Raw genomic sequence first — 19,381 nt, forward strand, 5'->3', positions numbered from 1 at the left:
GTAGAGTGGGAGAGCCTGCTTTGAAGAACCACATTTTCTCCCTTCCAAAGGTAGAATCGCCTTAGGAAAAGAAAGCAGAGGAAAAGGCTTCAGCTCACGGTAGCCTCAGATGGCTAAAAGGAGTTGATTAGAACCCAGCTGCCAACTGCATCATGGCTAGCAATGTTGTGGCGCAGTCATACATCAGTTGTATAGCAAGACTTGCAGCTGGCCATCTTAAGCATGCTTGTCACTTCATTGGTAGCCTGATTAAATTCAGTGGGATTTCCTTCCATACAAAGCCACAGGTGGGAGCTACGAGGCAGTCAGAGCAAGAGCAGTTCTTGCAGTGTATGTCAAGTGGAGTCCAAGGACACAGTATGCAGAGAAGGTCTAGACAGAATGGAGAGTTCACAGCTTAGCTAACCGTGGAGTAACCAACCGATAATTGGAAGTACATTCCTTACTATTTGTAAGATGCTTTGGGTTTGAATTTACCTAAATGAGTTATTGTATTTGATATCAGGAAACGAGTAAGGAGGGTATGTTTTATCCTTTAGACGCAACACTCTCTCTGATGAATAGATCTGTTAATAACCTACGTAGGTCCTAGACTATTAGTGATGTTATAGCTGCCGATGAGGCCTTTTAGAATGTGCAATTCCAAATGCATCTCCAAAGGAATATTTATTCTGTTGAAAGATTTAAAGTGTGCAAAAGTTAGTACTTCGTGCTGCTCTAGGATAAAATACTGTCTAGGTTCTGTGGTTCTTTGTATGGATGGATACTGGAATATGGTTTATATGGGAACAATGACAATTGAAAAAAGCGTACATTGTCTAGTCAGTGCTTCTGCGGATTATGTTGCTACAATCACAGTCAAGTCTTCGAAGAGGAAAGAAATATTTATAGAATATGGGGACTCTCCACAAATCATGGGAGGGTGTCAGTATAATGACAATGGTAACAGTTCAGAAACGTACGTACAGGATGAGTGGAGGCATGCGGTAGCGTATGCTTTTATTTCTAGTACTTGTTTCTATCATTTATTCATTCCATAATGGAGAACTTCATGATGCTTCTTGTTTGAAGCTTGAATGTAATCCCAGTTCTGAGCATTTTTCAACTCTCTATAAGCTCCTGAATATGAAATGTGACTCTAAGTAACAAAATAAATACACACACAACAAAAATAAATAGATGTGCTGTTGCATCATGTTGCATTCAGAAATTAGTTGCATAGTACTCTGAAGTTCTAATTCTTTTAAAATGTCTTAATCTATAGTAAAATGGGTGAAATAGTGATATATTTATATTAGTTTCTGAACATAATAGCTAGACTTTATCACGCTAATATTTGCCAAGAATTTTTTGTTTTAAAATCCATAAGACTTTTCAGTGCAACCTATAAAGCAGGGGTTCTCAGCCAGGGTCCCCTGGGAGATCACGATTTCTATTAAAAAAATAATTTCAAATTTGGGCAACTTCACATTAAAGAGGTAATTTTCATTCTTTATCTTTAGTTTAAGAACACTGTTAATGCATATGTACCGGCCTACACATGAAAGGAGTATAATACTTTTGTAACTTCTGGCTTATATTTGAGCCTGAACGTGCAGGGGTTCCTCAAGGCCTGAAAAATATTTCAAAGGTTCATCCAGGGTCAAAAGGCTGAGAAAAGCTGCTATAAAGTGTAAGAAGACTATAAATTAGGAGTACAAAAACAGTATACAATAAAAATAACCATTGTTCCTTTGGGATATGATTCAAGAGCTAGAAAACCATTTTTCCATTGCTTTTAAGAGATGATCCTAAGAGTTTGTGAGCAAGCTGCCTGAAATTGTCCCTCATATGCCTGTCTCTTCTGGAGGACTCCCTACCACCATCAACACCAAGTACTTTGCCTAGTGGAGACATGGATCAGGCCTTTAGGATCATAACTCTTATCCATCATGGCACTCTAATGATAGATTTCTGTCCCCCAAGATATTAGGTGTGCCCCTTTATTTGGATTTACATGGGCAGGTACTTTGTTCTGCTTCATTTTCAAGTGTCACTAAGAGTATTATCTCTACCCTTTGTATTTGTTTTTCTCTAATAATTTTGGAGTTTGAAATTTGTGAGTTATGAGAATTTCTTTAAGGGACTTTCCTGGATTAAAAGGCAATTTACAAATAATCTAATAAATAAAAGATGGATAAAATCTACTCTATAATTCCCTGACACTACCTGCACAAAGGTTAATAAAATATGAAGTATATATATATTATTGCTTTAATTTATGCTAGTCTGGTTATGGTTGAAAATCTGGGATATGCAATTTTCAAAGAAGGAATTAAATGATGCATCTTACAGAATACAGAGTTTAAAAATGCTGTGTGAACAACATGAATTAGAAGGGAATAATAGCACTTTTTCACCACAAGATCCCATTTCTGCAATAAATTAAGCCCATATTTTGATAGTTTTTTTAGAGCATGCCCATTTTTGAGTTCTTCAGAACTCTTGATCAGACAATATAACATTAAAATCAGGGGAAGAAAAACAAAAACTAGGCCAGAAATTATGACCAAGGTCTGAAGTTTAGATTTTGTCTGACGATGGAGAATGCAAATTGAATTAATCAATCTGCTGAGCCACCTGCTCCTACATTTTTACATGAAACAGCATGCAGGCAACAGTACGAACATAGGACATAGTTATTTGTGGGCCTATCTCCACTTTCCTCTGCCCATCTGATAAGACTGGAGAGGGAAGATAGGCTTTGTTCACATCTATTAAGTGTCATCTTATGGGACCCAGGAGGCATGCCTTCTCCATCACCATGGCTCTCCTATGGAACAGTATTTTCCCTGACATCCAGATGGGGAGTACTCTGCCTGCCTTTTAAAAGACTTTGAAGACCTGGCTTTCCCCTCAGGCCCTGGGCCAGGAGGTCATGTGAGCCTGTTTTAAATGTTTGAATGCATGAATTGCCTTCAGTGTGATGTGTTTTGATTACTTTGGCTAATTGTTTGCCATTTTTAGTATTTTGTTACCTGGAGTTGCACAGATTTATGAATTGCAGTAACAAAGGAGTGGTTTGCAGATGACTTCTGAGATATTTTGAGACTTCCTAACACCCCAGTATTCCCTGAGACCCTTTCATAGAATCAGTCTCATCTCCTCTAGAGGTCTAGCTTGGCAAGTATGAGAACCTAGCTATTGGCATAAGGCTTCACATGCAATGGTGCCATGCCTGCGATAATAAAGAACAAAGGGCTGGGATTCACACGTTAAGCCTTACAAGAATGTATTAGGGTTCATTTGGAATACAGATGGGAAACTTTTTCTGATTTGGAGCATGTAGGTACATGAGAGCCGGTCTGATGTAGTGGTTAAGGCACCAGGCTAGAAACCAGGAGATCCTGAGTTCTAGTCCCACCTTAGGCACAAAGCCAGCTGGGGGATCTTGGGCCAGTCACACTCTCTCAGCCCTAGGAAGGAGGCAATGGCAAACAACTTCTGAAATCTTGCCAAGAAAACTTCAGGGACTTGTCCAGGTACTTGCCAGAAGTCAACACTGACTCAAAAGTATGTACACATACACACAATGTACCTTGATGTACCAGTGGGCCGCTAAAGCTTTCCCATAATGTAGGGAGGTAATTGGAAGGGTAGAGATAATTTTTCACTTGGCTTTAAGGTTTGGGGAGTTTAAAGGGTAAAAACTGGCATGTTGTCTCATGGGGTCTTTAATCCCATTCCCATGCTTTTTAAAAATATAATAGTATGTTCAATCGTGTCTGATTCTCAGAGACTGCCTGGACAGGTCCTTGCAGTTTTCTTGGCAAGGTTTTTTTTTTTTTGGAAGTGGTTTGCAGTTGCTTCCTTCCCAGGTCTGAGAGAGTGCCTGGCCCAAGGTCACCCAGCTGGCTTCACGCCTAAGGTGGGACTAGAACTCATGGTCTCCCAGTTTCTAGCCTGGTGCCTTAACCACTACACCAAACTAGCACTTCCATACTGTAGCACAGTATGCAAATGTAACCATTTTGGTTTGAGAACCATGGTTTACATTTAGCACATTGTTTGAATCCCAACATATTACTAATTAAGAGTATTAAGAGTAAGATCATGTAATTCCATCTTTTGCTCCAATTTTGCCTACTTAGTCTTGCAAAAAAAGGTGATATTTGATTCAATGCACTTTATGTAATTAATCCACTTATGCGTCAATGTAATCAATTCTACTCTGAAGTCTTTTAAAAAGCAACCAAAGTGAAATGAATAAAAGATGTGTTGAAGCTTTTGAATGTTGGTGTTGGAGAAAACTTCTGAAAATACCATGGACGGTTAAGAAAACAAATGTTTCATCAAATAAATCAATCCAGAGTTTTCACTTGAGGCACAAATTATCAGGCTTCAATTACCCTATTTTGGACGTATTATTCAAAGACTTAGCTTTCTGGAGAAGGGTCTAATGCTGGAAGGAAAGAGAAAAAGAGGATGACCACTGGCTAGGTAGATGGATTCAATTACAGTGGCATTGGGTGCACTGTTGGAAGACCATATTGGAAGCAGTTACTCCTGGAGCATATCTATCTATCTGATTGTTAAGAGTTGACACAAACTTAATGGCACATAATCAATAGGACACAGTACATATTTTATTTTTTTAAAAAAGCATAAAAACTAAATACATGCTTCAGAAAATTAGATTTTATATGTACATTTGCTCTTCTTGCCAAATGGCTGCCACAGGAACAACCTGTAATCCCACAGGCATTTCTTTGGGACTAAATCCAGTTGAATTCACTGAGACTTAATTCCAAATACACCTACAACAAAGCATTATCCAAGTGTTAAAAGGGTAGAGCATTTCTGGACACGTTTCCCCCCATTCCATTCTATCACCAGTCTAATCATTCCCCAATTTAATCCCAACTCTTATCACCAGGATTCTGTGCCCACTTTTTTTTTAATCAATACAGACAACCCCCCGCCCCCATCTCTTTAAATTTCAGGATTTCCCAAAGCCTACAAATACCTATTCATTGTGCATGGGTTTTTTTTAGTTTTCTGCTACTGAGAAATACATGGAAAAAAGCATTCAGATCTTAGTATGTAGTGTAATGGAGTCATACTGTTAGTCACGATGTCTTACAAGACACATTATAGAAGCATAGATAAGGTTGGGCAGTTTTAAAGAGTCTCCTGTATTTCTTTTTAAGCAAGTTTAATAGAAGGGGTACATTGCCTAGTGTCCACTTCATAGCCAACAGGACCTATAAGATCATGCTTAAATTTGGTTTAATTAAATCAAGTACCCTTTAAACTACTGCAGAACATTTATTTCTTATTGAGACTTAGATGCAAATATGATATTTGAAACTGGGCTCTATAGGATAATTATTTGGTCCCGACTCTTTCACCAAGCCAGAACACGACGTATGGAACTCTTAGCAACATTGACAGGACTATTGTTCATAATTATATTATTATTAGCATGCCGCCTGTTTTACCATGCACCACATCAATGACTTGCTTTTGGTAACACTGCATTGTGATGATGTGAAGTTTCTGTTCTACTTATGAGAGAGAAAGATCCCTAGAGAAGGAATGTGGCTGAATAAGGCATAGGAGCTATTAGCTCTGCTCCCAATCACACACACACAGCTTTTGTTCAGGTGTAGAAAGCTTTTGGGCAACAACCATTGTTGTTATTGGCCTTTCTGGCCTGGACAGATTGCCTTTCCCTGCTTTTGGGTTAAGAGAGAGAGAGAGACATCCATTCTCTCACCACTGAATATGCAAACAAGGCATAGTGGTTGTTAGGCCATCTGGTGGCAGAAGTTAAGAACATTTTTCCATAGGACAGACAGAAACTACAATAGGAGAAGGCCAAATTCTGCTTCTGCCTTTTAATAAATTGTTTCACTCCCAATTGTCTTGATGGGACCATTTATATTATCCCCTAAATATAACATGAGTAACTAAGACCAGATCATGATCTTCTGTGCAGAGTCTCAGGTAGGTTTTATTTCTTAGTTATCCTGAAAGGTGATAATGGCACAGCCTTCTACAACTTGCAACTCTTCAGATGTGACAGCATGCAGTTTCTTCTATTAGCCCCAGCTCAGTGTCCTGTGATGGAATTTAAAGTTCACATTATCTGGAGAGCTGGGGTAGGGAAAGGCAGTGTAAGAACTTGAACAGAGATGGAATAGCATAGATGAATTATTTACTTTGTAAATTACTGCCACATGAGTACGATCATTCCTCTCTTAACGCTTTGAGGTGTATCACATTTAAGCATCCTATTTTTGTGAACAAAAGTGGTTAAAACCCAATAATTAAAAGGTAAACTAATGGGAAGAAAGAGCCTTGTTAATGTCCCTCATATAGATTTCTTTGGTGATTGGAATTCCAGTAATTCTGGATTACTAATTCTACAATTGGGAAGAAGAAACATATCTCTGGTGAACATTATAACAAAGAAGGTATGACTAACAGTAAGACCATACTATCAGAGTTTTTTTTCTTACTATCCATGGGGTTTGTTGTGCAGAAAATCTGTAAGGGATTGCAACATAAAAACCCAACGATTAATTTTGGGTGAAGAAAACCTCTTATAGACTTTTGAAAAAAGGAAACTAAGCATATATCAACTTCTCTCAAGAAAATCAATCAGAATGAAAACTACATAACTCAAGTGATGTCAACCCCAAGGTGATCAGAATTCTATTTGGCTGTATATGGACTGTCAATGCATCAGGGAACCTAACGATCAGGATAAATTTCCTAAAAATTCAGACAGCTATAATTAGGTGTTAAGCTCTAAACCAGGGTCCTAAACTTTATGAATTAGTAAGCGCATTTAGTATTTTAAAAGAATATTACAGGCATTCCCACCAAATGGCTGCCAAGGTAAGTGAGGTTAGTCACAAAACATCTTTACTAGAAGGTAAATAAAGCCCTAAGTTGCAGCCACTGACCATTTTAATTTCCCAAAGTGCTGTAGGAGCCTATAAGAATCCAGAGACATTGTTAGAAATTTGATGCTGGTGCTGTGTTTTGGAATATGCTAGCTTCCCAGCCATTGTTGCTAATTAAAAGAATAAATAAATACAATCCAGTACCGTAGAGATCTTAGCAGCTGTTAAGAAATGTATTGGTAGGCACGTTGCTGCTCCTGGACATCACGTTAGGACCCAAACCCTAAGGCTTACACTATATTTGAAATAGCTAGCAAAACAAATTTATTAATTCATTGCCATCATTTGAAAGCACATTATACTTTCCTATTGTGACTATTCATTCAAGTTGAACTGGAAAATCACAGATTAAAATGGAATCTTTTTTCTGGAATGTTGCTGAATTAGGTAGTTGTATTAGGAGTCAAGACTGACTCAAAGGCACCCCAAAAAAAATCCAGTGGAATTTAATTTTCACAGAATAGCCTTTAAGAAGACCTTTAAGTTGACAAGCCAGTGATTCTCAAGCTTTCAAACTGAAAGCAGCTTTTTCTTTGTATTAAAAAAAAATCCCCTAAGTATTCCACTGATGTCAGTTATCATTTATTTAGCTGTGGCTAATACATTTTTTTAAAAGAAAAGGTGACAAAATAAATACATAAAATGAATCTATCTTTTTTAAAGAACTGTCTTTTATTATTATAGAGTGTGTGTGTGTGTGTGTTTATTCATAGAAATAATTTTTTTTTTTAGTGGTCAACCTACAACCAACATGTAACCCCTCAGCACCTCATTTTGGTCTCTATTGCTCCCTCTCCGAGTAGTAGATAGGGCCAAATATTTGGATCCATTTCAGAAAACTATGGGATTAGGAGTTAATGAGCATAATGGGTGGCTAAACCTGAAACATATCAGACAATTGGGTCAATTTTTTTTTCCAGTTTGGGGAAAGTTTAGCTTCCCCAAATTCCCAAGGAATACATATGGAAAGCAAGGCCAAAATTTCATTGTGGTAGCTAGACAGGAAACAGAAGTGAAGCTGTATGCCAAAATAAGTATGCCCACTGACATACTGTAGAATTTTGCAGTTTATCCATACCTATTCATAAGTAAATCTGACTGAATTTGTGGGATTACTCTCAGGTAAGTGGGTCCCAGATTGTGGCCTTAATGCCACACTATTGCATATACAGGTATATTTATTGGTTCTGCATTATTTTCATAAATTCTGACATTCCCCACATGGGTTAGTTTTGCTATAAAAGAAAAAACAACAATGATTTCAAATCTAAAGCAGAAAGAAGAAAAAAGGCAAGTATGTCCAAACCTGTGGGGAAGGGTGGGAATCAAAATGTTCTTGCTAAATCTCCTTATCTTTCCAGGAATGCTTTCATCTGCCAACTAAACACCACTCTAAGAAAAGGCCCGATGTTTCTTCATTATAGAGAAGCAGCTGTACAGAACCCAGTTTCAGAACCACTGAGGTAGCTACTGCTAAATTAAGCTCTTTTGTTTTCTCATGCTCTGAAAGACAGTATCAGCTGTTTGGAATATGTGGCACATGCCTCTTCTCCCATATCTATTAGGGCGAAAAAACCTCAGTCCAGAATATGCAAAGTATCACTCTACTTGACCCCAATTCTCAGGGAGAATACTGTGACCCAGCAGGCTTTCCACAACTGGGGGGGGGGGGGACTGCATTTCATTGACCCTTGCAGGGTTTCTCTTGGAAGGCCAGGAGGTGATTCTATCAATTTGACATGTCAGCCCCGAAACAGCTGTCAGAAGCAACAGACGCAGTTGACCTTATCCCAATGTCTGTCGGTTAAAAGCAGCTTTCAACTGTCTCTGTTAGTGGTACCACATGATGATACAGATACACACATCTTACTGGAGGGAAAGAAAAGTCTCACACTTTTCTGTTTGGGCTAACACAGTTTTGCTCCCATCTCCAAATCATAAAGGAGGCTCTGAGCCTCTCCATCAGATGCATCCTGGTGTCTTTCACTTTCTGCATCATTCCCAAGGCACAACGGGCTCATGATGTAACGGTAGTCACTAGTCACAGCAGCAGTTGCTCCTGCAATGCCTGTTTCCCCACTCAAGGTTCCAAAAGGACAATTCATGGTGGCTTCATTCCTGCAAGCTTCCTGGAATCTCCCAACATTGACATAAAGAGGGTCCTGACTGTGGGTGAGCAATGACAGTCTTGCCAAAATCAGTTCAAGCTGCAGTTTCAGAGCTCCGAAGCTTGGGCGTAGCTTGGGTTCCGAATGCCAGCATCTGCACATGAGATCGTAGCTGCAAGGCAAGTCAGAGAACAGAGTACTGAGCAAAATGAGAAGAGCCATCTGCATCCTCCGCCTTTTAAAAATGGCTGCTGATAATGAGCTCCACCATTAAAGGCTGTAGGAATGGACACGGAGGCACTCTGCTAACCAGAAAAGGACCAAGTTAGGGTGATGTCAGAGCAAGAAAATGAACATGGCATTTCTACTTAAGCTAAATCACCAACTACATAATCTTTTAGTTGCATTTGCGAATCCACCAACTCAGGGAAGCTGCTTTGCTCTGTGTAATGAAAGAAACGCCCTGACCGAAAGGACCAAATGGGTTCTTACCAGGAAAAGCCCTTGGTTTTCTAACTTTTTTTTCACTGAACAGCTAAACTCGATGCCAATTATCAGAGTTGTTTTGAAAGTCCACTTACTTGCAAAAGCAGTTCACCAAGTGGTCTGCAAATGGTGCTGATCTAACCTGGAGTACTAGCTGTGGCTTGTGTTGTTTGAACCCTAGCAGAGAAAGATACCCTTTTTTGACTGGTGTTGAACCAGCCTTAGAAGCACAAATCATAATTCCACACCATGAGATAGCAAGCAGAATTATTCTGCTTTTTGTGCTATTTATCCTATTTCAGGATACACATGGGAAACATCAAGAATTCCCATGCTGGAGAAGATGTAAGATTTTTCTAATAAAACATTTTTTCTTGTCCAGATTTTAACATGTTCTTTTCCACTGTGTCAATATAAGGATTCTCAATCTTATAAGAAGTTCTTAAATGGCATTATTTGTTGATGGATAATCTCAATTCAATTTGTAAAGGACTTTATTTCTAAATGTATGGATGTTGTTCCCTCCCCCTCCCCAGAGATATTCTATAGATTTTGTATTATTACTATAATAATCACCATACTATACTCTACCTTTAAATTATATTTAGACTGTTATTCTCACTCCAAACAATCTTTGCAATTGTAGTTCCATTGCTACCAAGAAAGCTATATATATATATTCTTGAAGTCACCAGGAATCAAGGGGATTCTTTACACTGCAGAATAATACACGCGTATGTGTACTATACAGGCATGTGCACACACAGACACAAACATATACGTATTTCCACACTCTTTCTCAGTGCTACCATTCCCTGAATTGCTTAAGAACACTACTTTGGTATAATTATACTTTTTAGCAATAGAAACATACTGTATATTCTATTCATTGAATGATTTCTCAGAGTACTTAGACTGAATTTATGTCATAATATATAAGCACCTTCAGGCTAGACTTACATTACCATCCCATCATTGTTGAATTCTTATGGTATTTAAATGGCCTGTTCTGTGCATTTAAGTACAAATCTATTTGTTGGAAATGCTGTATATAAATAAATTAAATGTGAGTGTGAAACAAAAAATCACATGTACTTTACTGAATTATGGCTGGAATTATTTATGGTGATGACTATTAATAAATAATTATTAAAATAATGCAACGTTGATAACCTGTGGTCTATAGGCCATGTTGTAATTTTCAAATCCTTATTTTTGATTCCTGGAATCCCTGGAAGATGGTGAGTTTCACTGTAAATCTGTGAATTTTGGTCATTTGGGAAATACATTGCAATGTCATATTAAGTCCTAGAATAGGCTTAACCTGATTAAAAACTTCCAAAACTGGGAACTTCCAAAACTTCCCCTTCCAAAACTGGGAACAAAGGAAAACTACGGTCCTATGCATGTAGAGGAGATAAGACTTGACACTACAATGCTGAATGTCTTTGCCATATTGGAACTCATTCCCAATAAACATGCATTGGACATGTTCTAAACCACATAGAGCATTTGCACAGTGGGGCACTACCATGTCTTTCTAGGTTATGAAATACTTGTCTAAAGTAATTTAGAAACATTTCCTTGAAGCACGCTAGACAGAATTTTCTTTACAAATTAAAAGTAAGTAGATGCAATCACTTCTCTCCTACAGGCATAGGACATTGGGAGCTTTTCCTGTTCAAACAGTATTGAAATGTACTTGAACATTTGTCCAAAACATGACTGTTCTTCTGCACAATTTTTGTCAGGGCTTGGGTAAGAAAATAGGCTAATAAGCCACTCACACATCTTCTAGGCACTCCGGGGGCTGCTTCAGTCTGTTTCCACTGATGAGGTAGTTGTAAATTTCTGCATTTTCAATGCCTGCATAAGGAGTTTGCCCTCGGGTCACAATTTCCCACATAGTCACACCAAATGCCCACTGAAATGTAATTGAGAGAGGTGAGGAAGATACAGAAATAGGAAGAAAAAGAGTTACAGTATATTTTCAACAGAAGAATCAAGCATTTTCATCTGCGTTTGGCTCAGGAGGATGTCCAGCATTAAGCAGTGATTTGTGTGAATGGGTTCTTTTTTAGAACTCTTTAGCTCACTGTTTCTCAACCTTGGCAACTTGAAGATGTGTGGACTTCAACTCCCAGAATTCCCCAGCCAGCAACACATCTTCAAGCTGCCAAGGTTGAGAAACACTGCTTTAGCTTATATATATGGAACAACCAAAGGGGGGGCTTTTCTCTTCAGTACAAAGATGTATATCCTGTGTGGTGATTTTACTTATATTGACCACCAGGAGGCAGTACATGGCAGTTTCATTCTATTTGGAACAGATCTTACTATGGGATTCACATTCTCTATTGGAAATTGAACACATGGACCCTTGTACTTTAGGTGACTATGTACATTGCATTAGCTTTGAGAAACATCCAAGTCGTGATACTCATTGCTGTTGCAGGAAAAGACATACAGAGTCTTCAGATGGCATATACAGTCCACCTTCCTTTTCATAAGCAATCAGACAGAGCAGTATAGATGTTACACTACAAGTAGTCCTCACTTAACGACCATTCATTCAGCAACTTTTCGATGTTCCAGTGGCGCTGAACAAATGGTAGTTATGACTGGTCCTCAAAGTTACGGCTGTTGCAGCACCCTTGTGGTCACGTGCTCAAAATTTGGCCAGGCACATGTCAGCAGGAGGAAGATGGTGAAGGTCAGTGGAGGGCAGCAGGGGTAGGCAGCGGAGTGCAGGGCAGCCAAAAGGGCAGAGATGAGGGGAAGAAAGGTGGGTGGTGGGAGTTGAGGCGGAGGTGAGCGCGGCAGGGCAAGGGAAGTGTGAGGTCCTTGCCTAATGACCACGACCAGGACTACCGGGACTGCCGTTGCTAAGCAGTATGGTCACGTGATGTTTTACCTAACTACTGCTTCGCTTAGCGATAGAAATTCCAAACCCAATTAGGGACATTAAGCAAGGACTACCTGTATATTATGTTCTCTTTTACAAGATTTTACATAACCTCTATAAAATAATATATCAATGATATATATTATTTATATTTATATAAATATAGCACAGCATTTAAGCAATGTGTAAATACAAACTTGGAATGATATAATCGGCCATTATTATGTAATAGAGTAGAAGAACAAGCTTATATAAAGAGAAGAGGGAGTAGAAAACCAGAAGTGATAACATATAAACAAGAAAAATCCAGTGCATAATGCTCTTATTAGATTAAATCCTCAAACATCGAAAACATTCCACGTTCAAAAACTTGAAGACTTGGTTTCTCTCCTCCACAGGTTCCCAAGGTATTAAACCAAGCAGCACACTGGGAATTTTAGAGCACGTGTACAAGCACTTTTGTAAAATGCTGCGTATCGGGCACAGATTTATCTGCCATTTTATTTTCTAAAGATGCCTATGGAGGTCAAAGATATAAAGAAATACATATTATTCTTGAGCCTCCTGCTCCCTAATATATTTTTAATTAAAAGTTCTAAAAAACACAGAGCATAAAACTTGGTAGGTATCAAGAGTCCCATAGACAATCACAGATGCCATGTTAAAGACCTAAAATCCATTCTGCCAATAAAACCTTTAATGTACTGGCTGGAGAAGATCCAGGTCTCATTTCTGCCTACTGCCTGCTTCCTTTGAGGAAGGTATGAATTAATTTGCCATTACCTTTAGGAATCATTCCTGTGATTGATTGTTTTGCAGACAAATTGTTGTAGCTGCAGACTCGCGGTCAAAAGTTAGCACGTTCACTTTTCATTATCTTTTTCATGATTATAATGCAAAATAAATCTGTGCTGTGGCCTGATTCATTCATACTCTGACCTGTATCAACACTTACAACAACATTGGTTTAGGGTGCAAAGATCATCTGAAAATAAACATGACTGTAATCACAGAATATTTGATCAGCAGAATAGAATGATGTATTTCCTCACCTCACAGATAAATATGAAAATAGCACAAAAAGATGGAAAAAAAATAACCACCACCACTCACCACATCACTATGAGTTGTGTAGAGATTGTCTGCCAGGCTTTCCAATGCAAGCCACTTCACTGGCAGCTTCGAGGCACAGCCCTGACGGTAATAATCTCCACTATAGATTTTCTTTGAAAGCCCAAAATCAGCAACACAGACATTCATGTTTTCATCCAGCCTAACAGAGACCAAAAGAGAAGGGGGAAAAAAGTTGTAGAGGAATGCAAGACAACCTAAGGAATACAGGAAGAGGAGGTTTAGATTCTCTCCTTCAGACCGGGCCTCTTTCCTTGTGCCAATGCAGCAAACCTCTCAGGAGCAACTGAAGAGATGAAACACGCTCAGAATGTTGGTGAGCCAACATCCTGCGTATTTAATGGCTGCTTGCTAGTGCTCGTGAGCCGAAGTTCACAACCCTTACATTCAATTAAAGCTGATCAAGCTCTGAAGAGGGGAAAAGTGGTGGCCTCAAAATGAATGGGTAATTCACTTCATGTCGCTTTCCTCAAGAATGTATTTTATATATTTAATTCAATTACTCCTCATGCATTTAATACTTCTCCCTGTCACAAAAGCAGCATTTTCTAGAGGGGCTCTGGGGCTGGATCTGGGGGCCACATTGTGTATTCCTCACATACAGCCTCCAAGAATTCTGTTATTCAATAGTTTTGCCTTTAATGTATTGTGTCAAGCTCTTTGAGTTGCAAATTGACTTTATTAGAAGAATATCAATGTACATATGCAAGAAGAATACATACTTCTTATTTATCTAGTTGGAGTGGCCATAAGGTAGCGGTGTTTTTGTGTGATTTTCCCTTCTACATATGTATACGTAACTAAGCTTTAACACAAAAGTAACTGTCTTATTTTTCAATCCTCTACCCAATGACGTTTCAGAGAAAGAGGGAGGGTCCCTTCTGAGGCACTTTTTCCACCCCCATTCCTTCTTGTCTGACCATTGCCCTGGCTGTGGTTCTTCCTCCTGTCTCCCAAGGTTATTCTCTCAACCCATTACAGTATCTGAACTCCCAAAAGCATGGCACAGAATTTCAGCTGTGTGGTGTTCCTAAGTTCAATATGCCAGGGTACGCACTCTCATTGCACTTGCTCCTCTTTCAGCAACCAGGCTAAAATGAATAGTCCTAAAGAGAACAGGTGACCTTGTTCAGAATTGCCTGCCTTTCTCGTTATCCCTTTGTTCATTCTAACAACTAGAAAGGGAGAAAAGTGGAGTCCTTGGTGCTCTCTGAGCTTTGTTGTTTCCTTGCAGACGTTTCGTTGCCAGACTAGGCAACATCTTCAGTGTGAGAAGGGAGTGGGAGGGATAAAGTGGAAATACACATTCCTTCCAACAGTACCAATTCATCAGTTATCATACCAGAGAGATTTTGAATGTCTAATTATTCTAATATTTTTACTAAAGAATCTAGAAGTCAAGGATTTATGTGATGTAATTTGTTATTATCACTCAGCCCATCAAAGCTGGTAATATTTTGGAATAAGATTTCAAGTATTTTATTTTAAACTCAGCCCCAAACAATTCTTCCCCAAACAGGTACATTTAGGCTTTCCCGATCCATCGCCTCTGCATTTGTTTATCTTCTACAAATGCTTTAACGCTTCTATAAGAGTGTGGTGGACTTACATGCAGTTCCGAGCTGCTAGATCCCTATGTATAAAGTTTTTGTTGCTCAGGTATTCCATGCCACTAGCAATATGAATCATAAACTTTAAGAGAGTCTGAAGTGGCAATCTCTGTAAAAAAGAAGTACAGTGGAAGGTAGATTATTAGGGAGAAAATACTGTAACGGTTGCCTATTCTAAAACACCATCAGACTCATGAGTATGAATTCAGATATCTGATTTATTAAAGAATAGTATGCAGGATCACAGAGAAAGCTGAGAATGATGAAAGCGCACCAAATTCAAACTAAAAACCCTGAAGCAAATGAAATCCCTCCCCCTGTAGAATCTTTTCAAGTTCACAATCCCAGGTGCTCCTAACGGTTTCTGATGGTCTGTGGGAAAAGTCCTTGAACAAATAACATAACCCAAACACATTCCATTGTACTGATTTCACATACAGAGCTTGGTACAAGGTCTCACAGCAGCTCCCTCCCAAACAGAAACGCGCGTCAGCGCCATGGCATGTGAAACGTTACGATGTATAAACTACATTGAATCAGTGAACATGACAAATAACAATGTTTCCTTTCAGCCATTACGAGTTCAAAAAATGATAAAACCTAATTAGCATACTCAGAACAGTATGTAGAAAACCTTAAATCCCACTGCGGGAACAACAATTTTGCTCATTCACCGAGAGTATTTAAAAATAAACAAACAAACAAACAGCCCATGGAAAGCAGAGGCTCTCCCCACTGCTATTTTATAGGCCAAGTTACAACAAATTCCCTGCACATAAGAAGCAGGACATCAGGGAGAAGGAACTTCTTTTTACTGTGTGCTGTATGTTTTCTCTACTGGGCAGCACTTAAAATAAGAACCTCTGCTCCTGGCAGAGCAAGCAGTATGATTTAGAAAAAGCTGCCCGACAACTTTCTTCATTTAAATGATATCCATGATTTTCTCATAAAAAGAATTGTCACTCCAAGAATCAGTAGGTTGTTAATGTACAAATATAAATGAACGGGCTTTGGTTTAAAAATTCCTTTCCTGCTTGTTCTTTAAAATCCTCTCAGTAAGTATCTTACAACCTAACCTTGCCCTTATGATTGTTCTAAGGGCCTGAATATCCAAATCCAAGCACAGCATATGCTCTAACCCTGCTGAGAAAAATACTTCAGTAAAAACCCAAACACCACCACGACAGCATTACTCACTCGGAATGCAAAGGCTTCGCAAAGGTCAGTGCTAGTAAGTAACATTTTTTCACATAGGGTGAAAATCAAGAATCAAGAAGGAACTCTTGACACTATCTTTCTTTAGATTACAACATTCAGACTTCATATCTGCTGATTACATCAAATACTGTATATCTAATCTGAATGTATGAGCATGATACTTTTGTACACTGAGCACTGTAATATCGGTGCAGGCCTTGCAGAGGCATACTTCCATGTCTTTTCCCCAATACACATACACATATTAGCAAAGGGCATTTCCATTGCCATTGGGAACAAAATCACATTGATTTTGATCACAGAAATGCCCATTTAGCACCATTTGGGGGATGAAACTGAAATTTAGTGGCAGATGGCAGAAGGTTTCTAAAGCAGCCATGAGTTCCCACACCTGGTTTGTATGTTCAAAGGCTATCAACATTTTCCATTGTGCATAATTAACAGCACAAGACAGACTTGGATTACTACAAGTTGCTTCCAAGGAGCTGCTCCTGAAAACTACCTGGAAGCTTTAACTGGTTCAGAATACATCCTCTCAAGTAACAATGCAAGTATTGAATTTCTCCCAAGTAACACCCCTACTTTGAGAGCTGCACTGATTTCCTGGTAGAACTCAAGGTGCTAGTTGATATCTTTATAGTCCTATATGGCTCAGGACTTAGTGTCCTAACAGTCAGACATCATGCTGAGACGAGGAGTAGGTCTCTAGTGTTTATTACTGCTACATAAGACAGAATTCTAACAAACTGAAGAAGCGTGGGAAAAACCCAGACAGATAAATGCTGAAAGTTAAGGCGGGTCTGATCTGTGTCTCTTTGAATGGCTGCTTAATTCCTCAGTACTACGCATGCATTTTCCCCCCTGGATAGAGGCCCCCTCCTGCTCGCCATCAGTACTCATGACACTTAGTTATCTAAAATAGCACTTTCCTCCAGTGGCTTCTGTCTGCCCAGTATGATATGACCTAAGAGTAGGTTCACTCCAGGTTTCTTCTCTCAAGGACCATCATCTTCAGGGGCCATGAGGTCAGGCCTTCTTAAATGCAGACCCCCTTCCTCATCTCTGTATTTTGGATTAGTTTCCCCCTTAAGCTCCCATGAGCTTCAAGAAAGCCATTAAAAGAGTGGAAATGATATAAGCTGCAAGCCCCTTTATTGGTGTTTTGATGTTTGTTCCTCAGATGATGCAACCTTTTGTAATTTCAGCTGTAATTGTTAATGGTTATTTTGTTGTGATGTTTTTAATTTTAATTTTTAATCATCTAACTGGAAGAGGGGAATGTAAGCTACTCAGAGTCCTTTTGGATAGGAGCAGCATCTACAGTAAGCATTGCAAGCAAGCAACTAAATAAATCAATAAATGACAAAAGTTAATACCAGTGTGGCCAATACAATAGAAGATCAATTAATCTCTGAGAGTTACCTTAAGAGAGAAAAACTTACAAAGGGGTTTTCTCCAATCCTGGACATCAGTAAAAAAGAGTGAAGGTCTCCATGCTTCATGAAGGGCAGGACAACCATTGGGATTGGAAGACGACCTTTAGGCCGATTACGCAAGCTGACCCCTGATTTGAGAGAAAAGAGACATGCAATTAACAAGAACCATTATCCCTGTAATAAATTAGCATAAATAATAGCATACCTCCCTCCTCACAAACTACTGAAAACACTGCTACATTTTGAGACAGTAGCATTTCTAAACTCTTGGTCTGATCCAATCCATGTGTTAATGCCATCTATTCTTATTTGCTTCACAAGGTTATGTCTCTTCTAAGCAGTATCAAAAAACTAGGCATTCTTCAAGGAACCTGACTCTTTAGCTGGATCAAGCAGCATTCTAAAATGGCACACGGTAACTCCAAATTGGGGAGTATTTTCTTATTTGGACTCAGGAACATTCTGTCTAAAGCAACAGGATGGTTTCTGTTTGGTGGTTACATTTCTCAGCTATTACAAATACTTCCTTTCAACTATGCAGCCTACTTATAATATTGCCTCACTTTCTTATGTTCATTTTTGAGAACCAATATATGCTGGAGAGATGATTAGCAAATACGAATATTCTTCAGGAAGAAGTATTTGAAATATAAGAATATACAGATGCACTGAGAATGACTACATTCCCAATGTATTAGTGACTATTACTTGTTCTTCTAATTTTACATTAGATGGCCCACTGAAAGGTCTCTGTTACTTGTTTTGTTCTTGTACTTGTACTTGTTTGGGTTTATCCTCAGTGACCATTGTTGTTGTTTTTTAGTCTTTGCTAATATTGTTTTTTTATTGTTTCAACACATCGTTAGCCACCAAGGGTGCATTTGTGAGATGTGTGGCCATATAAATAAATTTAATAAATAAATAAATTTCCTTCTACAAATAAATTGTGAAATATATATTTTGGGACCCTCTAGGGCAAATGTTAATATAGAATGTGACAATGTTCACCTATTAATTTAGTAATATGTGGATGGTCAAACTCCTTCATGCAGGCAGCTTCTTTCAGGAAGTCCTCTATGTCATTGGAAGTGAAGATGTCAGCTAAAATAAAAGGAATTACTAATGAGATTTCTTTTACGCTCAGTGGCAGCAACATTCAAGAAAAGGTGCAGAATGTAGAGGTACAAAGAACAGCTGAGATTCTACAGGAAGAGTTTAAAAAGTAGTAAAACAGGTGAAATGTATAAGAATTCAAGACAGGCACAGTGCAATCTGTTTAGTCCATAGTACTGGCCAATAAATATACTAAAATAGATTAACAAATAGATTGGATATGAACACTGTTACTAGTTATACTTTAATTTACTAGTCCTGATGTGCAGATTGTGAATTAGATTTGTCAAACATCTAAGTCATGAAAAAAATGGAGTATAAATGAAACCATAGGGTATAAGCATCATTACACTATACGACTGATGCTTATGGGAATTAAAACACATTCAGACTGTGTCAGTCTGGAGGCCGTTGGTTTTGA

The 19,381-nt window shown here is 38.6% G+C and overlaps 1 protein-coding gene across 4 annotated transcripts in view; it reads right to left on the bottom strand.

Moving 5' to 3' along the window:
• Positions 1–8,541: 8,541 nt before the first annotated feature.
• TYRO3 (TYRO3 protein tyrosine kinase) overlaps positions 8,542–19,381 on the bottom strand; it is a 73,137-nt gene continuing 62,297 nt past the window's right edge. For all 4 annotated transcript variants that reach the window (XM_063289933.1, XM_063289932.1, XM_063289935.1 and 1 more), the window contains exons 14-19: positions 18,856–18,948; positions 17,854–17,975; positions 15,193–15,302; positions 13,566–13,725; positions 11,335–11,471; positions 8,542–9,233 (exon numbers count right to left, since the gene is read on the bottom strand). In XM_063289933.1, the coding sequence (XP_063146003.1) occupies positions 8,861–9,233; positions 11,335–11,471; positions 13,566–13,725; positions 15,193–15,302; positions 17,854–17,975; positions 18,856–18,948 (995 nt within the window). In that variant the 3' untranslated portion in view covers positions 8,542–8,860. The remainder of the gene's footprint in view (positions 9,234–11,334; positions 11,472–13,565; positions 13,726–15,192; positions 15,303–17,853; positions 17,976–18,855; positions 18,949–19,381) is intronic.

The sequence above is a fragment of the Candoia aspera genome, chromosome 1, assembly GCF_035149785.1.
Source record: "Candoia aspera isolate rCanAsp1 chromosome 1, rCanAsp1.hap2, whole genome shotgun sequence".
Lineage (NCBI taxonomy): Eukaryota > Metazoa > Chordata > Lepidosauria > Squamata > Boidae > Candoia > Candoia aspera.